We start from the raw sequence: 21,750 nt of genomic DNA, 5'->3' as shown, positions 1-21,750 counted from the left end.
AGTTTCTCTCATCATCACGTTCACAGACGTTTTAGTGAATAAAAGAATCAAACTGTAATAATTCGTCGTTACTTTTACAGTAAAAGACTCAAATATAAAAGAAGAATGTTTATATTTTAGCAGATAAACAGGAATAAACAGGAATAAACAGGAAGTTACCTGAGTGGACGCGCGTGCTGAGGTCAGTGTGATGGTGAAGCTGCTGCGTGCTGTGAGCGTCTGACTGCAGATCAGCTGCCTGTTTGTCTCTTTATGCTTCAGTCTCATAAATCTGACTGACAGCAGCTTCGTCTGCTGCTCCTCATCCTCATCATCATCATCACACACAAACTCTGAACAATTCAGTTCAAAGATGAAGAAGATAGATATTACAGATGTGTGATCAACTATATTTATATTTTATGTCGTCTTATTTTGAAATAAACGACTTTTAAACTTTTATCAAATAACTGTTTCATCACGTTTGACTTTCATGTTTCTGGAAATCTGAAATAAATTAATTAATGATGATTGTAAAGATGAATTTCCCTACAGTGATGATGAAGATGATGACGATGATGAAGATGATGAAGATGATGATGATGAAGATGATGATGATGGTGATGATGATGATGAAGATGATGATGACGATGATGATGGTGATGGTGATGATGATGACGATGATGAAGATGATGATGATGAAGATGATGATGATGGTGATGATGATGATGATGGGGATGATGATGATGATGATGATGGTGGTTTCGTATCATATCAGACTTTCAGCTCTCTGATGTTTTCATGAATTTGGGATTAAAAGTCGTTTATATTTTATATTTACAGACATGTTTGTTATTTATTCGTCTAAATATTTTAACATTTCAACTTTTTGGCCAAAAAACACTTAAATAATGAAACTAAAATGAATTTAATTTATTTACAATAATCTAATGTTGGGAATCAAATCTACAAAACGTTTTTATTGAAACATTAAAGTAAATAAAGTAAAATGTGAGATTTTGTGATTTATGAGTTTAATTTACTGGACTCTCAAATATTAAACTTTTCAATAATATTTGTTTTTTTTCCTGTTTTCTGAATGTAAAATATCTTTGGGTTCCATGAAAGATGCTTAAAATCACAATATTCTTCTTCTTATTATTATTATCATTATTATTATTATTATTGTTATTATATTAAATATATGTTGGAGTTGTTATTATTATTATTATTATTGTTATTATTATTATTGTTATTATATTAAATATATGTTGGAGTTGTTATTATTATTATTATTATTGTTATTATTATTATTGTTATTATATTAAATATATGTTGGAGTTGTTATTATTATTATTATTATTATTATTGTTAATATATTAAATATATGTTGGAGTTATTATTATTATTATCATTATTATTATTATTATTATCATTATTATTATTATTATTATTGTTATTATATTAAATATATGTTGGAGTTGTTATTATTATTATTATTATTGTTATTATTATTATTGTTAATATATTAAATATATGTCAGAGTTGTTGTTTCGGGGGTTCGTGTGGAGACTCAGCTTCACTGAGCTGATCACCGTTGATCAGTTTGACCTCTGCTGACTGACAGGAAGTGTAATGAACATGAACAGAAACAGTAATGAAGTGTCCCGCTGACACTGAACACATCACAGACTCAATTAACTCCTTAACAACAGTCGAGATTCATTCAGGCTCCGCTGGTCCAACCAGTCAGTCAGACGAAGTCTGTTTGAATTCACTTTTATTATTATTATTATTATTATTATTATTATTATTATTATTATTACATCGATCTGTTTCAGTAACATTATAGATATATTTATATACTATATTTCTATGTTATGTTGTTACTGATAGAAACACAAATAAACATTCAAATCTGTTTATTACTGAACAGAACAGACGTGAGGAAGCAACAACAGATACGACTAAAATAAAGTGAATAAAGCCTCGTTTCTCCTGAGAGGCGTCACAACGTCACAACGTCACGTCACAACATCACAACGTCACGTCACAACGTCACGTCACAACGTCACAACGTCACGTCACAACGTCACAACATCACAACGTCACGTCACAACGTCACAACGTCACGTCACAACGTCACAACATCACAACGTCACGTCACAACGTCACAACATCACAACGTCACGTCACAACGTCACAACATCACAATGTCACGTCACAACGTCACAACATCATGTCACAACATCACAACGTCACGTCACAACGTCACAACATCACAACGTCACGTCACAACGTCACAATGTCACGTCACAACGTCACAACATCACAACATCACGTCACAACGTCACAACATCACAACATCACGTCACAACATCACAACGTCACAACATCACGTCACAACGTCACAACGTCACGTCACAACATCACAACGTCACAACATCACAACGTCACAACGTCACAACGTCACGTCACAACATCACAACGTCACAACATCACGTCACAACATCACAACATCACAACGTCACAACATCACAACGTCACAACATCACGTCACAACGTCACAACGTCACGTCACAACGTCACAACATCACGTCACAACGTCACAACATCACAACGTCACGTCACAACGTCACGTCACAACATCACAACGTCACATCACGTCACAACGTCACAACATCACAACGTCACGTCACAACGTCACGTCACAACATCACAACGTCACATCACGTCACAACGTCACAACATCACAATGTCACAACGTCACAACGTCACGTCACAACGTCACGTCACAACATCACAACGTCACAACATCACGTCACAACGTCACAACATCACAACATCACAACGTCACAACATCACGTCACAACGTCACAACGTCACAACATCACAACATCACGTCACAACATCACATCACAACGTCACCACGTCACGTCACCATGTCACGTCACCACGTCACAACATCACGTCACAACATCACAACGTCACAACATCACCACGTCATGTCACAACGTCACGTCACAACATCACGTCACGTCACAACATCACAACGTCACAACATCACAACGTCACAACATCACAACGTCACGTCACAACATCACAACGTCACGTCACAACGTCACAATGTCACAACATCACGTCACAACATCACAACGTCACGTCACAACATCACAACGTCACAACATCACAACGTCACGTCACAACGTCACAACGTCACGTCACAACGTCACAACATCACAACGTCACAACATCACAACGTCACGTCACAACGTCACAACGTCACGTCACAACATCACAACATCACAACGTCACAACGTCACGTCACAACGTCACAACATCACAACATCACAACGTCACAACGTCACGTCACAACGTCACGTCACAACGTCACGTCACAACGTCACGTCACAACGTCACAACATCACAACATCACGTCACAACGTCACAACGTCACGTCACAACATCACAACGTCACGTCACAACGTCACAACATCACAACATCACGTCACAACGTCACAACGTCACGTCACAACGTCACGTCACAACGTCACAACATCACAACATCACGTCACAACGTCACAACATCACGTCACAACGTCACAACGTCACGTCACAACATCACAACGTCACAACATCACAACATCACGTCACAACGTCATGTCACAACATCACAACGTCACAACATCACAACATCACGTCACAACATCACGTCACAACGTCACCACGTCACAACGTCACGTCACCACGTCACAACATCACATCACAACGTCACCACGTCACCACGTCACGTCACAACATCACAACGTCACGTCACAACGTCACAACGTCACGTCACCACGTCACAACATCACAACGTCACGTCACAACGTCACAACATCACAACGTCACGTCACAACGTCACGTCACAACGTCACAACATCACAACGTCACAACATCACAACGTCACGTCACAACGTCACAACGTCACGTCACCACGTCACGTCACAACGTCACAACATCACAACATCACGTCACAACGTCACAACATCACAACGTCACAACATCACAACGTCACAACATCACCACGTCACGTCACAACGTCACAACATCACGTCACGTCACAACGTCACAACATCACAACGTCACAACATCACAACGTCACAACATCACAACATCACGTCACAACGTCACAACATCACAACATCACAACGTCACAACATCACCACGTCACGTCACAACGTCACAACATCACAACGTCACAACATCACAACGTCACAACGTCACAACGTCCTCCATGATGGCGGCGGGATGGGAGGAAGCAGCAGAATGTTAAACGAATCGAATGTCACAGTCACTTCGTTTTGAACATGAAAACGTTCAGACGTCATAAATGAAGACAAACAATAAAGAAGCAAAGATGGAAGATGAAACGATTAATCAACCGACTCGTTAATTAGCAGCTGTTATTATTAATTAATGATTGTTTTTCTCAATTATGACATTTTGCTGCTTTTTTCCGTCTCATGATAATAAACTGAATATTTGAATGAAAGATTTATCTGTTTATCATGAAAATAATCAAATCAGATTTATCAATATTAAATATTAAATAATTATCAGCAGCAGATGTAAATAATGAAGTTTCATAAAAAGTAGATAGATGTCCACAGCAAACTGTGAATCTGAACTGTATATATACACATATATATATATATATATATATATATATATATATATATATATATATTCATATATATATTCATATATATTCATATATATAAATATATATTTGTATATATATACTGTATGTCATCGGCCTCCAGCTGCTTTCATCCTCAGAAGTTCTGAATGTTTCGGAGCTGCAGGTGAAAATCTTCATTATTCTTCCTGAACATGAATCGGTTGTGATCTCAGTTGATAGTAAACTGGCCTCTGATCATCTTATTGATCATCTTATTGATCATCAGCTGCAGTCAGCAGCTTTCTCTCATCTCTGATCATCAAATGAGACACATTTCATGGTTTTAATGTGATTCTGCTTCTGATTTGAAGTTTTATAACCAGTTTCAGCTGCTGGTTCAAAATGAACAACAACAAAAAAAGCAGTTTGATCACAAGACAATAAAATATCAACGATTATGCCAATAAAACATGTTTAGAGCCACAAACAGGAAGCAGCTTCATCAGAGAAGAAGAACGGCAGCGAAGGATCTGAGAGTTTCAATGAAAAGCAGTAAAAACAGCTGCAGTCATCAAAGCTTTTATTAAAACATGTATCAGTGTTTCAAAAGGGTTTTAATTTTGACGAAGATGAAAAAAATGATGTTTTTACAACCTTATTAAAAAGTTAAATAACATTTAGATTGTAGATCAGAGTGGAAACCCTCCAGATGTGAAACATGTTGAAGTTTAAACTGGAGTCTTTCTGCATCTAAACGTTGATATCTGGTGAAACAGATAAATAACTGTATCATCAGAGTCACATTAAAGATGATTAACTCTTTATTCTTTATGAACGGTTCCTGGAGGAACATCTTATCAAACGATGGAGCTGCCTGCAGGTTTTTATAAGGTGTGAATGTTGTTGTTTGTCTGTTTATGTTATTTTATGTTTATGCTTCTCTCTGAGACTAACTGATAAGAGAGAGAACGTCCTCGTGTACAAATCAAATCATATTTTTGAATAAAATGTATTTTTATGTGCAAACAGATGAATAAATCTCTGCAGGCTGGGAGTTCTTCCTCCTCTTCATCACAGACGTCTGTGCTTCACTGAACAGCTGCTTTAAACCGATGGAGCTTCCTGTTATCTGCAGCGAACACACGGCGTTTCCTCTCCAGCGGCCCGCGTCTCTGAGGAAGAGGAAGGTGATGATGAACCGAGTCACAGCGACGAAGCAGCAGATTTTATTTGTGAATGTTAAAAGTCTCAGGCAGCAGATAACGGAGCAGCAGACACACGCGGCGTCCTGCCGAGTGTCTGCAGTGTCAGAGCGTCCTCCGAGGATCCTCGCAACGGTTAATCTGTCCCCGACGACCACGACAACTACGACGCCCACAACGACCCCGACGACCACGATGACCATGACGGCCCCGACGACCCCGACAACCACGATGACCACGACGCCCACGACGACCCCGACGGCCACAACGACCCCGACGACCACGATGACCCCGACGGCCTCCAGATCAATAAGATTCCTGCTGGAACTCAAACATAAAGAAATCGTCTGTTTCTCACTTCATGTTGTTTCAGTTTGTTTATTTTCAGGTTCTGGTTTAGTCAAAGATGCTGCTGAGACGATTTTCTGTATTAATCAGAGACCAGAAGAGTCTGAAGAGCTGCATCATCATCATCATCATCGTCATCATCATCATCATCGTCATCATCATCATCATCGTCATCGTCATCATCATCAAGATTTTAGTGGAAAAAAATCAAAAATGTTGTCACTGAACCTTTTACTGATACGATCAGTTTCATCAGTTTTACAGATAATTAACATTTTAAAATGAAAACATGATTTAGTCAAATATGAACGTTTGTAGGAGACGAAGATTCCTGAGAGGAAAGAGGAGAGCAGAGAGAGGAGGAGGAAGAGGAGGAGGAGGAAGAGAAGGAGGAGGAGGAGGAGGAGGAAAGAGGAGGAAGAGGAGGAGGAGGAGGAAGAGGAGGAGGAGGAGAGGAGGAGGAGGAGGAAAGAGGAGGAAGAGGAGGAGGAGGAGGAAGAGGAGGAGGAGAGGAGGAAGAGGAGGAGGAGGAAGAGGAGGCTGACATGAATCCACATTGAAGTTGTTTCTGGAGAGAAACAGAAATCTGTCTTGAGATGTTTTAAAGGAATTATTTTATTTTGACAGTTATAATTTCTGTTTCTGTTTGTGAGTTTAGTTTTTAGTTTTGTTCTTCGTGTTCAGTTCAGGTCAAAAGTTCACAGACGTCTAGAAAAGAAAAGCAGAACTCTGGAGACTCAGCGGTCACACGTGTGTTTCTGTGTTTCTGTGTTTAGCGTCTTCACGTCAGGCTAACTCATTGTTGCTAACTCATTGTTGCTAACTCATTGTTGCTAACTCATTGTTGCTAACTCATTGTTGCTAACTCATTGTTGCTGACTCATTGTTGCTAACTCATTGTTGCTAACTCATTGTTGCTAACTCATTGTTGCTAACTTTAGAGCTAACTGCTGTTCCAGCAGCATTTATTAACTGACACGCTGACAACTTCCTGCTGCGCTCACATTCACCGTCGCTTTTCTGCCGCTCGCTACGCGCACACATTACCTACTGCCCTGCTCCTTAAAGCAGCGACGCTACCATGAGTTTCCACGGCAACGACACGGAGGTTAACTGCTGCTCAGAGGCTCCACAACGCTGTTGATTTATGAATTAATGGATATTTGCTTTTATTTTTGACATTAAAAAGAAAACTCTTGTTGTCAGACCTGCACACACTGAACAATATGATCCATATTTAATATTGATCATGTTTTACTGATACATGTAGATTTACTTTGCTAATTGAATGTGAGACGTTTTCTATTTTGACCTTTTGACCTGTTTTTTTATCTTCATTTGTTGAAATAAAAGCAGCTTTAATATTAAAGTTAAACCTTAAGCTGATGTTCTTTAAGCGAAGTCTTCAACATAAATGATTAGATATGCTGCTTCCTCCTCTTCCTCCTCTTCCTCCTCTCCACACAGGGACTCGTTGTGATCGAGTGACGTGACGCCTCGGGGCTCCAACTCAGATCCAGACTCCTCTGATGCTCGTTAGCGTAGCGAGGACTGACTCTGCGCTCAGGACTCGTCCAGCTCGTCCTCTCCTGAGCGACTCGGCGGACACGTTGAAGGCGATGCGTGGTGACAGTGCGGGGGGGGCAGCGAGGGGGGGGGGGGGGGGGCAGCGGGGGGGTGAATGAGGACGTGGGAGAGTTCGGCTGCAGGATCTGAGTTCTTTTATTAGTGTGAAAGCTTCACTGTTGTTCTCCTGTTGGACATTTTTCCACTGATGTTATTTACATTTTTAAGTCATAATTAATGATGTCAGTCTACAGCTCAGCTAACGTTCAGCTAACGTTCAGCTAACGTTCAGCTAACGTTCAGTAACATTTTATAGTACGAGTGCATCAGCAGGAATTTATTCATGTAGTGACTCGTGAACTATCAGCATCTCAGACACGCTTCACTTCTTTCACTCTGTTACCTGCACGGATCAACACGTCCGCTAAACTCCTCACAGTCGACAGCAGCGACCAAACTGACAGAGAGCAGGTGAATCCAGGTGAATCCAGGTGAATCTAGGTGAGTCCAGGTGAGTCCAGGTGAATCCAGGTGAATCCAGATGAGTCCAGGTGAGTCCAGGTGAATCCAGATGAGTCCAGGTGAATCCAGGTGAGTCTAGGTGAGTCCAGGTGAATCCAGGTGAGTCCAGGTGAGTCCAGGTGAATCCAGATGAGTCCAGGTGAATCCAGGTGAATCTAGGTGAGTCCAGGTGAATCCAGGTGAGTCCAGGTGAATCCAGATGAGTCCAGGTGAATCCAGGTGAATCTAGGTGAGTCCAGGTGAATCCAGGTGAGTCCAGGTGAATCCAGGTGAATCCAGGTGAGTCTAGGTGAATCCAGGTGAGTCCAGGTGAGTCCACGTGAATCCAGGTGAGTCTAGGTGAGTCCAGGTGAATCCAGGTGAGTCCAGGTGAATCCAGGTGAGTCCACGTGAATCTAGGTGAGTCCAGGTGAGTCCACGTGAATCTAGGTGAATCCAGGTGAGTCCAGGTGAGTCCAGATGAGTCCAGGTGAATCCAGGTGAGTCCAGGTGAGTCCACGTGAATCTAGGTGAGTCCAGGTGAGTCCACGTGAATCTAGGTGAGTCCACGTGAATCTAGGTGAGTCCAGGTGAATCCAGGTGAGTCCAGGTGAATCCAGTGAGTCCAGGTGAGTCCAGGTGAATTCAGATGAGTCCAGGTGAGTCCAGGTGAATCCAGGTGAATCCAGGTGATTCCAGGTGAGTCCAGTGAGTCCAGGTGAGTCCAGGTGAATTCAGATGAGTCCAGGTGAATCCAGGTGAGTCCAGGTGAGTCCAGGTGAGACGGGTTTTTATTGTCTGGTGATAATATTTATTCATTACTTATTTATACCAAACAAAGGAATGTAACAGATTTCTGTCATTTTCAAACTTGTAGTCTTCAGCCCCAACTGACGCTGACTCAAGTGACATCATCATCAGTGACATCATCATCAGTGACATCATCATCAGTGACATCATCATCAGTGACATCATCAGCTCCCTCTGGAAACATTGAGCTTTAACAACCTGCTCTCAGCAGCAGAGACTCTGGAACAGATCTGAGGTTTCAGGACATCTGAGGACATGAAGACGATGCGGCTCCGCAGTAAATATGTCAAACTGTAAATGATTCAGGACGTAGTTCAAGTTGTTCTGTGTTCTGTCTCACAGAGCGACTGCCTTCATCTCAAAGAATCAGCTGAAACTCTTTTCCTGTTCAGACTCAGTTGATGCAGCTGCTGTCAGAATAAAATGTCCAGCGAGGTTCCTCCCAACGCTCAACATCACCTGACCTGACACCCTCAACATCACCTGACACTCTCAACATCACCCTCAACATCACCTGACACCCTCAACATCACCTGATACTCTCAACATCACCTGACACCCTCAACATCACCTGACACCCTCAACATCACCTGACACTCTCAACATCACCCTCAACATCACCTGACACCCTCAACATCACCTGACACTCTCAACATCACCTGACACTCTCAACATCACCCTCAACATCACCTGACACTCTCAACATCACCTGACGCTCTCAACATCACCTGACAGTCTCAACATCACCCTCAACATCACCTGACACCCTCAACATCACCTGACACTCTCAACATCACCTGACACTCTCAACATCACCCTCAACATCACCTGACAGTCTCAACATCACCCTCAACATCACCTGACACCCTCAACATCACCTGACACTCTCAACATCACCTGACACTCTCAACATCACCTGACACCCTCAACATCACCTGACACCCTCAACATCACCTGACACTCTCAACATCACCCTCAACATCACCTGACACTCAACATCACCTGACACTCAACATCACCTGACACTCTCAACATCACTTGACACTCTCAACATCACTTGACACTCTCAACATCACCCTCAACATCACCTGACACTCTCAACATCACCTGACACTCTCGACATCACCCTCAACATCACCTGACACTCTCATCATCACCTGACACTCAACATCACCTGACACTCAACATCACCTGACACTCAACATCACCTGACGCTCTCGACATCACCTGACACTCTCATCATCACCCTCAACATCACCTGACACTCTCAACATCACCTGACACTCTCGACATCACCTGACACTCTCATCATCACCTGACACTCTCATCATCACCTGACACTCAACATCACCTGACACTCAACATCACCTGACACTCAACATCACCTGACGCTCTCAACATCACCTGACGCTCTCGACATCACCTGACACTCTCAACACCACCCTCAACATCACCTGATACTCTCAACATCACCTGACACTCTCGACATCACCTGACGCTCTCGACATCACCCTCAACATCACCTGACACTCTCGACATCACCTGACGCTCTCGACATCACCTGACACTCTCAACATCACCTGACGCTCTCGACATCACCTGACGCTCTCGACATCACCCTCAACATCACCTGACACCCTCAACATCACCTGACACTCTCAACATCACCTGACGCTCTCGACATCACCCTCAACATCACCTGACACTCTCAACATCACCTGACGCTCTCGACATCACCCTCAACATCACCTGACACCCTCAACATCACCCTCAACATCACCTGACACTCTCAACATCACCTGACACTCTCAACATCAACCTCAACATCACCTGACACTCTCAACATCACCTGACACTCTCAACATCAACCTCAACATCACCTGACACTCTCAACATCACCTGACACTCTCAACATCACCTGACACTCTTGACATCACCTGACGCTCTCGACATCACCTGACACTCTCAACATCAACCTCAACATCACCTGACACTCTCAACATCACCTGACACTCTCAACATCACCTGACACTCTTGACATCACCTGACGCTCTCGACATCACCTGACACTCTCAACATCACCCTCAACATCACCTGACACTCTCAACATCACCTGACACTCTCAACATCACCTGACGCTCTCGACATCACCTGACACTCTCGACATCACCTGACACTCTCGACATCACCTGACACTCTCAACATCACCTGACACTCTCAACATCACCTGACACTCTCAACATCACCTGACCAATCTGCTGTGATAATAATCATAATAACAACTCTGACACGCAGCTGATGGAGGCAACGAGCTCGTAAATCTGCTTCTGACTGCGTCACCTTTCTGCTGACCCAGGATCTCTACTTCCTGCTCGGCTGACCTCCACTTCCTGCTCGGCTGACCTCCACTTCCTGCTCGGCTGACCTCCACTTCCTGCACGGCTGACCTCCACTTCCTGCTCGGCTGACCTCCACACCTTCACGACTTCCGAGATGCTCCTCCTCCTTGTTTCCATCCCAACCGCAGACTGTATAAAAGCCACCGAGACATCACGCGTTGGTTTCCAGTTTTGAAGCCTCTAATATGACATTTCGGTCGACGGCGTCTTTTGTTTTTGGCGCTGATGAAGACGCCTCCTGCTGGACATTAGACAGAATGCAGCTTTAAGGCACTTCTGCATTGGCTTCACTTCTCAGAGCAGGAGCTTCCTGTTTGCTCCCAACGTATGCAGGAGAAGACGTGAGTCCTTTCATCTGAACCATCGTCTGAGGCGACGTGAGTTTCTGATGATCAGCTGATCATTCAAACCAGCGACGTTCTCCACTCACAGTCCACCACAGAGAATAAAAGTCTTCGTGTCACTTTGTGATGATGCAGTGAGGTCAGATCATCGAACACATCAGCGTTTTCCACAGAGGAGACGAATAGAGAGAGAGAGAGAGAGTTACCACCATAGAGACTGAAGCTCGCTCACCCAGCAGGACATGAGCTGCACTGATGTAAAAACCTGACAGAGAAGCTCAACGTCAAACAAACTTCTCTGTAACACTTCTGCACCGAAGCCTCATCGCTTCAGAAAACAGCAGCGATGAGCACCAACAGCGAAGGACACGACCTCCACTCTCAGTGTTTCACTCAAAGACCACGTTCAAATATCAACAATCAGTTGCATTTCTTTATTCTTTTTGGCCACTTGGGGGCAGTGCATGAAGCGATGTACAGTATATAACCTGCTAGCAGACACTTTACCATTACAGTCTATTGATCTGTAGTTCATATGAATATTGAGAAGCAGCATTGGTAAATGAAATTGTTTAGTTTTAGTGTGTTTAAAAGAGGATATGTATTTTATTGGTGTACTGTTTCTCCTCTTCTTAATAAATAATAAGCATAATCTAGTTTAAATCAGAATAATCGGTCTGCTATAGCAGTTTTCTGACAATAGGTGGCAGCGAGGGACCGTCGCAGCTGTCTTCTTCTCACAACTGTGGCGACAAACCACGTCTCTCCGTCTCACGTGTCTGTCCTGTATTTCAGGATATATATATATATAACTGCTTACAGGTGCTGCAGCCCAGGACCTGCAACACTACATTATACATTTCAACACAAAGTCAGAGGTTGTGATATAAACACACATTGATGGCGGGAAGCTACCATGCAGGTGCTGCACAACCATCTCGAGCAATTCGGGGTTCAGTATCTTGGGGTTCCTGCACATGCTCAGTAGCGTCTGCCGTACACGGAACTACTCTCCAGAGACTGAAAACATGATGCTGTTATTAGTCTCTGGAGCCGTTTCTAAACAAACTAACGTGATGAAGGAACATGTCGCCCAGTGCAGCGCTGTGACTCACTGACCTGTTTTTAACAAGATATATCAGCTTTGGTTGTTAGTAGATCAGAGAATTATCCTTTAAAGCAAATGCAGCTGCCTCTGACTCAGCACTTTTACATATTCTTACTTAAAATCATCTGTTTCTCTCTGAAAGCAGAAATAATAAAACCAGTTTTTACTTCAGTTATTAGAGGAGGAAATCTGCAAGAGTTCCCTCACTTTACTGTCAAATCCCTGAATCCTTCCTGCTGCCACCACCTGACCTCTGACCTGAGCTGAGAGCTGATCTCTCATTGGTTGACATGTTTTCGGAGCATTTTTACAGTGACGTGTTGTTCTGACCTTCAGCGCCGTGGTGTCGGCCAGAGCGGCAGCCTGTCTGTTCAGCTGTGACGCCATGATGTGGCAGCGCTGACACAGTCTCTGCAGCTCCTCCTCCTCCTCCTCCTCCTCCCCCGGCTTGCCGTAGCGGCTCAGTTCGCTGGCCGACAGCGAGCTGCCGGAGCCTTCGGGGTTCGGCCGCAACGCGCAGCTTCTCGCCTCCTCGTAGTCTTCCTCACCCGCAGAACGGAGACGCTTCCTGCGACCCGTGGCGCCCAGAGGAAGAGGAGTCTCCCCCTCGACCACCTGCAGACCAACACAGGAAACTGATTGTAGAAACTAACTAAACACAACACAGCTTATAATATTGAGTTTAGCAAAAAGAAGGATTATAGAAATACTGTTTTATGGTTCACTGGAAACCACTGAGGTCACATCTACTGCCAGCACCTGTTAGATGAAGAACTGTGTGATAATAAGATTATATGATAAATGAGAAACGTCAGGATGTGAGTCGAAACTCTGGATTCTCGTCTCATACAGTCAGATCGCTCCGTCTTTAGCGGCTCCTGGTTGGTCGCTCAGAATGAAACACGAGGATTTAATGGAGATTTAAAACTGGACATTTTGTAGATTATAACTTTTATTTTAGTGGTATTTGATGACTATAGTGCTGATTCATTGATTTATTTCTTTATTCTATTATTCATTTATTGAATAAAATGTAAGAAAATCTTAAAAAAAGTCCGTCATAGTTTCCTAAAACCCAACGTGACATAAACAACTTCAAACAACCTCAAAATTTAAAAATAGACAAACAGGAAATTGAATAAATTGAGAAGCTGCCATCCATCCAGTCACCCAACCTCTTCCTCCTAACACGGACATTTGTCACCTTACATACATCTGAACTGGGGTCATAATGGCTGCAGCCGCTGGATGGCGTCTGTCAGTCAAACGTATCTAAAGGTCATTTTTGGCGGCTGAATTTACTTCCTGTCCTGTTGTTGTGTAGATCTGACCTGCAGCAGCTGATGATGATCTAGATCTGGAGGAGGAGGACGGAGGTTATAACGAGTGTCACGTTAACCCCTCGTAACCCCCGTGGTTATTATCGTTGCCATGAAGACGAAGGCAGTCTAACTTTAAGGAAGTAGTAACTTTAACCCACCACGTGTTTCTCTGACCTTAACAAACCCAAACCATCATCTTTAAACCGCTGATTACTGCTGATAGAGACGCCTGGTTAGAAAACGCTGCTATGTGTCGTTCTGGAGTCACATGATCAAACCACAGATCTGGAGGTTAATACGGAGGATTTGTTGTGCAGCGTTTCTGTTTCTGTTTAACAAATATTTCCACCGACAGCAGCGAAGTCATCAACATGTTTAAATGATGTGTCTGCTTCAGACAGAGCCAGACAGGAAATCACCTGAGGTCAGGACACTTAACCTTCAAAATAAAAGCATAGCCATGCAAGGAAAAATGAAGTTATGCTGCCAAACAATTATCGATGGAAGGTTCAGTAAAATATGATGAAAACTGAAGTAACAGCTTGTTAAAATGGAACAAACTCACATAGAATTGATTTTTTTTCCTTCTTTTAATTTGACTGGTTTGTTTGCAGCGTCCATAACTTTAATGAGGGTTTCTAGTGTGACAGTGAGGAGCTGAGACGCTGCTCTCAGGACTGTTTGTCTGGACTGACGAGTCCTCACTGAGTTGCAGGGAGGATTGTTCAGTAAGATAATAAACTGTGTGATACTCACTGTGTATCTCCTGTAGTCCGGTCTGCGTCCCCGAGCTGTGTTCCAGTACTGCGAGTACATCTCTGCTCATAAACTGTCTCACTGCTTTAATAATCGTCAATTAACAATCTGATTGTTTGTTAAATTCTCTTGTTCTTCAGTGACTTTCCTTCATTTGCTGTCAGGATTTCAGAGAAGCAGCCTGAGCCTCTGTCATCCTGTGATGAAATCTCTGCTTTCAATACAGTACAAAAAAAAAAAAAGAGTAAGTGAGTGTGTGTGTGTGTGTGTGTGTGTGTGTGTGTGTGAGGCTGCTGTGGGAGGAGACTGATGTCACTGAAGCGTGAACTTTCAGACTGCAGGATGGGAAAGTGAAGGCTGAGATGAGACCCACTGCTCTAACACAGAGTTACATCACCGCTGGGTTCAGATACTGTGTTAAGACACGAGATTACACGACTGATTAGTGAATATTAGCAAGTGGGACGAGATAAACATCGATGGGTGGCTGGACAACAGGCTTTCAGATGAAACTGTTCATCCTAACCAGATAGATGCAGAAATAAGACCTGCAGCCTGCAGAGTATCTGCTCTCTGGGTCCAGTGTTCCCAGTATTTCCAGTTAAACCAGCAGTCAGGTGTCTCCATACTGGATATTAAAGATCCTTCAAATGTGCTTTAATGGAAGTGATGGAGGATAAAATCCACAATGTGTCCACACAGTCATTTAAAAGTCTGTGTGCAGCTTCTATTCAGCTTCAGCAGTCTGAGTTAGTCATATCAAGTGGATATCTGACACATTTACAGTCTTTTTAGCATCAAATTCCCTCTTTGTGTTTCCTCGGACAGTGTTTCCCTGTTGAGCTGCAGGTGGAAGTATAGTAACAAAAAGAGGGACTTTGGCACTAAAAAGACTGTAACGTTGAAAGATATCTACTTGATTTGACTCATTTGGACGCTGAAGCTTCATATTAGCTTCAGACTGTGGATTTTGTCCTCCATCACTTCCATTGTAAGGTCATTATGAAGGGATCTTCTACTGGTCAGTATGAACAGGAGGAATGATTACAGCAAGAAACACAGCTTTAATGTTCATTTGATGACTGACTGTTGGTTTAAGACTGGAAACATTGTGTTAAATGACAAAACATCATTTAACATGTATAGTCGTCTTCTATGAGAATAACATTTCACCATGTTTATTGATAAATATATAAATGTGAATGACATAACATTTATAACTTTTCCGCATTAAAATGTCTAAAAACAACTAGATCCATGTTACGTATTGTGTTGAGTTGGGTTCTTATTTTATCCCAAATGTTTCCAACAATGTTCAACGGAGACTGAAGACAAATCTGTCATTTTAATCAAGCTAACGCTGCGTTTCATTGGTCGCCTGTCAACGTGGACATAATGTTAATCTAACGTTAGCTAACGTTACTTGTAGCTATTTCAGTGGAATGAAATGACACAACATGAATATAACGTTAATACATTTCTTCTTTCTTCTGTCTGAGTGACGTCGGGTCGATTTTCATCGGCAATGTTGTTTCCTAAATTTAATAATGAGGACAACAACTCCCATGATCCCACGCTACTTCACGTCATCAGACTCTGCTCTTTGTTCTGGTTTTGATTGAGTCATAGCAGCAGATATGACATACTGTGTGTTTAATGACGTAACATGTTACAGTGATTTGACGCTCTGTTACATTGATATTTGATGATCAACTTGTTCATTTGCCAAACGCAGGCAGAGCAAAACTGAACCAAACAGAACAAACTGAACTAATGAACCGACCAGGAACAGGCAGGCTGGGAGCTGATTGGCTGGGGAGGAAACAGGAAGCAGAGCTAAAGAGACTGATACAGACTAGACTTCTGCACTATGAAACAAGTTCAGCAGACTCAGGCTTTCTTTGTGTGAGCTCCACAAACCCTAAACTCCCAGTCAGAGATAAGTGGGATCATGACGCCGGTTATCAGCTGTCTTTGTTAACTTTCTGCTTCAGGCTCTGTTCCTATAAAAGAGGACGTTTGACGCGTCATTTGACTCTTCTTCCGCACAAAACGGAGCGACGGCGTTCCGCCTGCTTCAGTCGGGAGGAACAGGTCATTATAACGGAGAGATATGAAGAATATAAACAGATTATCACAGCACAAAGCAACACTGTGAGAGAGGAACGCTGGCAGAAAATTGCTGATCGTGTAAATTCATAAGTTAATTTATTTATTTTATCTCTCAGTGCTTCAAAACATCCAGAAGTCTGAACCTTTAAACTCGATGCAGCAGATTTAAACATTAAACTGAAGAAGAGCATTCAGGTCTGATTCTGTCCCATAATGAAGGATCAGTGGTTCACTTTAGGTTCTGGTCAAATCAAAGTGAAATTAATATTATAGGCTGAATATTATCTGTGATAAATATTAGTCATTAGTTTTTATTAGTTTTTTTTAAATTTGAGATACATTTTGATATATTTTAACAAAATCCCCTCCAAAAAGTAACCCTAACCTCTTGCACCGTTACAGATTTACAATATGACATTAAAATCAATGGTAAGTTAATAAAAGATCAATATTCTAATCAGTGTTCTGATAGCTGCAGTAGCAGCCGTGCTAACTGGTCGGTGAAAGGTCAGCACTGATTTAAGCTGCGACTCAGAGCATAACCTGCTCCGGACCAGGTTCAGTTTGCAGCATCGGTTACCATGGTGACGTAGCCTTCATGACACTGAAAACCCTGCAGGCTCAACGTACCTCACTAACCCACTAATCTCACTTCATAGTACATCCTTCTGATGTGTAGAGAAAGTGTGAGAGAAAAACAGGCTGCAAACAGACAAAAACACAGAAAACACGAGTAGATTCAGCAGCCGAATGCAAACAAACACAATCTGAAAGCTGATACATCACCACCTGGAGCCACCTGCATGAAAAGCATCAAACCTGCAGCTGAGAGGAAACCAGCCTGAAACACATCCTCAAAACTATCTGGTCATAAAACAAACAAACATTCTTCTTCGTATTTAGATTTCACTTCAGTTCTGTTTGCTCTGCCAATCAAACACACGTCTGGACGAAGGTTCAGTATCTCAAGCGGTCCTTTAATATAATCTGCAACTTATCTCTTCTGTCCTTCAGTCCAGTTCAGCAAACCTGGACAAAGTCTGAGGGCATCTGGTGGACTGGTGGAGGGACACAGAGCCAGACTGGGACAGAACCAGGACAGAGACGCCTGAATCCAGACGGCAACTTCTGCAAGATGCAGGAACAACCGACCTGCCGAGTACCTGAAACACTGAGGAGGACTGCTGCTGTTTGAAAGGCAAAGCTGCTCACAGCAGATATTGATGAACTTTCTGCTGTTTACTGAACTTTGTATCCACTAGTGATGTGCAGAGAGTCCAGTATTTATATTTATATATCAACCTAACTTTGTGGAAAGGAGAAGGGGAACAACAGGTTATGGAGAGTCCTTTGTAAGCACTTCGCTTGTGTCAGTAGTTCAGCTTTATCTCTGAGGAACTCCCCCAACTCCAGGACTGATGTGAAGGAAATGTGCGTCATGTAGCAGGTGGATGTGACTCCCCTCGTTGAGACCTGCTGATAGACGTCACAGCCAGACGTTTCTTCCCAAAAACAATTTTTAAAATATTTGTATGAAACAAATATTTGTTAAAAACCCACTATTTGTATTTGTGCTTTGCCGAAAAATGTATTTGTATTGGGGCACACCCCTAGCATCAAGTTAACTGATAAATAAAAACTATTCATTGCATTATTATTTTTGAAAGCATCACTTTATTTTGCTCTGAACTGGAGGATGTGTGATTCATGCAGCTGAGGTCGGGACTTCTGGAGCGTCGTGTTCAGCCACTCAGGATAAACTAGCTGTTGATGGTCAGTAAATCCCTCCAAACTGTATCCTGCCTGCATCGATCCGGTTCGCCATCATGAAGGTCGTTTCAATTTGCTTAATTACGCTCGGAGGAGCAAAGAGGCTGGAATGAGGAAACCCATCTTTTTATCGGATGCCTTACTGGAAATGTGACAGTGACTGAACGCTGCAGCAATGTGCACAGACTGAAAACATGTAGGTGTTCTATTGTTCACATTTACATCTGATCTGTTTTCTGATTCACCGTCTAATTAAACTTAGTGGATTTGTGTCTGAATGAGAGATGAACCATAAATACAGCTTTCAGGGTCTATTTGTTTCTCTGCATTCACAACAAATACGTTTTAAATTCTTTTCATGATTCATCACTTGGCTCATAGTCAAGGAGAAGAGAGTCTATCCATCATTTATTTTCTGCAGCCTGCTTTGTGTTTTTATTTTGAGCTACATCACTGAAGTGACTCCAGAGACATCAATAATTTTGAGCTGATAATGACACTAAATAAAAAATGAGGATAAGTCATTGCAATTCATCTCCTGAGGAACATGAATGTCTGAACCAAAGTCTTTGACAGTCAGTGCAGCAGATGCTGAGGTATCTCGGTTCAGACCAAAGTGGTCGACCGATCGATGGACACTAACATCCATATAACTGCTGCTAGTGTAATAAAACCAACAGCAGTCCCAGTGGTAACTCTGCACTATAACTGTTATAACTGAGTAGAGCATCAGAGTATATCTTCAGGTTCATATTGGGAGACGCCACAAGACTCTACAGAGCAGGGTTTTTTGCCATAAGAAATTACAGTTCTTTTAGTGGGAAAGCAGTGTCTTGTAAATCATGCTTTTTTTTCCTTTTCCTTTTCAAATCATGTAAATCATCTGTTTTTTCACTGTTTTTGTTGCTGTAGTCACAGCCACAGTAAAAAAATCTACTGTAATTGTCTATTAAAATCTAAGGACCAAGTGCAAAGGAGATGTAACATCTGTTGCTTCTGTTGAATGCAACTTAAACACTACGCACTGATGTTTAAATCTACAAACATTTACTAAGATGTAAATAATTTAATGTGATCTAAGAAAAAAAAACAACAAAACACTTGTGTGTGATTGTTGGAACATCGTCTCTGTTCCCTTCACTGTATAGATGATTCAGAAGCCATATGTTCATTTAACCTGAGTAGTGTTGTGATTGGATGTTACCATTTCAGAATTATACAAATAATACAAAACGGACAACTGATCAGCTGTGCAGCAATTCAGTAAATAAATATTTCTTTGATTCCTCCTTCGTATCTTTTCCTCGTAGACTCAGTTGAGACAGACGAGATGTTTCTGTGTCACGCTGCCAAACTGAGGAACAACAACAGTTAGGAGTTTGTTAGAGGGACTGTGGACGAATATAATGTAGGGCAACAAAGCAGACATGTTTTAATCATAATATCTTTGTGTGAGTGTTTATATTAAAATGAATTTGTCCTAAGTTTTATTTATTTATTTATTTTATTGGACAAAATGAGTTCTGGTTAGATGTCAGATGTCTTGGTGTTTCCAAGATTTTTTTTTGCATTTTGTGCATAAAATGATGGCAATGCACCTCAAAGGTGTGTAAGGGGGTCACAACATTGACACAAGCCAATGAATTCTTCAGCTTGAGAGGAAAAATTAAAAAACTCCTTTAGATCTCAGACTCAGATATCAGAGAGAGTGATTGACGAGAGCGAGCGGCGCTGGCGAGAACAAAGCCATTAATCAGAGAAATAAAACATTATTTTATGATTGTTTAACAAATAAACACTGTAGCAGTTTGACCAGAAGCCGTCAGAGTGCAAGTCTGACAAAGATGATATTTGTAGGAATTTTTCATCTTTAGGGGTTACAAATTGGGTCAAGCGTGGGCCTTGAGGTCACACTGTAATACTTAAGCATCCAGAACTCTCTGTGATGTTTTGGGGGAAGCAGAAACCTCTCTGATAAAGGTTAAATCAGCATCGCCATGGTCACCAAGATCAGAAGAGGTTTTCCTAGACAACACAGATAGGTGAGTGCATGGCCAGAATGTGCTGACAGTGACCTGGACTAACACGGGTAAAATGCAGTTCCTTATTTAGAAACTAGTGAACCAATTAGACTAATTTTTCATATTGTAGGCTGATCTGCTGAGGTTAAAGACTAACAGTCAGACCTTCAGAGGGCAGAACGGAAAGAGACAGCATCCGAGTTGCAGATGACTTCGATGTTCACTATTTCAGTTCCCTTTGATCAAGTATGTCAATAAACATTTTCAGCTTTAAGACATCAAGGGCTCGTATGTGCTTTTCTCCACTGAGGTGCTGACCATCGCTCAAAATATCCACAACACCAGTCAACCCTACAAAGGTCTTGTAGTACATGGCCCCTAAACAATCACTAACAACCGAGTATTTAAAAGGGGACCAGCAGACAAGAAACACAAAACACACAAGAATTTGAAGTCCATCACAGTGTCTTATACAGTCGATGCTCAATACAAAACCCACAGTTCAGTTACCGATGAACGAGTCCTCATCTCAACAAAAATACTCTTTGGGATCCCAGAAAACAAACCGAAACACTCAGTTAGAGACTCACTCTCAGGAAGGACTGTGCCTCCTCCACTGGTGAGTAGATGGGTAGTATTTGTTGACTACTACACTCGCCGGGTGGAGTTGTACTCCCTGAGGAAAGCTACAGCAGAGACAATGTCAGAAATACTCAACCAGGAAATCCTCTCCAGATGGGGTGTCCCCGACTAGCTCCTGTCAGACCAGGGACCCCGGTGTGTCTCCTCCGTCTTCAAGACCATCTGTGAAAAATGGAGCCTCAAACAAAAATGAGCTCTGCCTTCAAC

At 42.3% G+C, this 21,750-nt stretch overlaps 1 protein-coding gene across 1 annotated transcript in view; it reads right to left on the bottom strand.

Annotated features, from left to right (window-relative positions):
- kif26aa (kinesin family member 26Aa) overlaps positions 1–15,532 on the bottom strand; it is a 75,617-nt gene extending 60,085 nt beyond the window's left edge. Inside the window, exons 1-2 of the mRNA XM_067572042.1 lie at positions 14,999–15,532; positions 13,251–13,535 (exon numbers count right to left, since the gene is read on the bottom strand). Of these exons, the coding sequence (XP_067428143.1) occupies positions 13,251–13,535; positions 14,999–15,058 (345 nt within the window). The 5' untranslated portion in view covers positions 15,059–15,532. The remainder of the gene's footprint in view (positions 1–13,250; positions 13,536–14,998) is intronic.
- Between the last annotated feature and the right edge of the window lie 6,218 nt (positions 15,533–21,750).

Source organism: Thunnus thynnus, chromosome 18 (genome assembly GCF_963924715.1).
Source record: "Thunnus thynnus chromosome 18, fThuThy2.1, whole genome shotgun sequence".
NCBI classification, from domain to species: Eukaryota; Metazoa; Chordata; class Actinopteri; order Scombriformes; family Scombridae; genus Thunnus; species Thunnus thynnus.
Note: the sequence above shows the minus strand (reverse complement) of the source record. Positions and strands in the feature narration are given on the sequence as shown.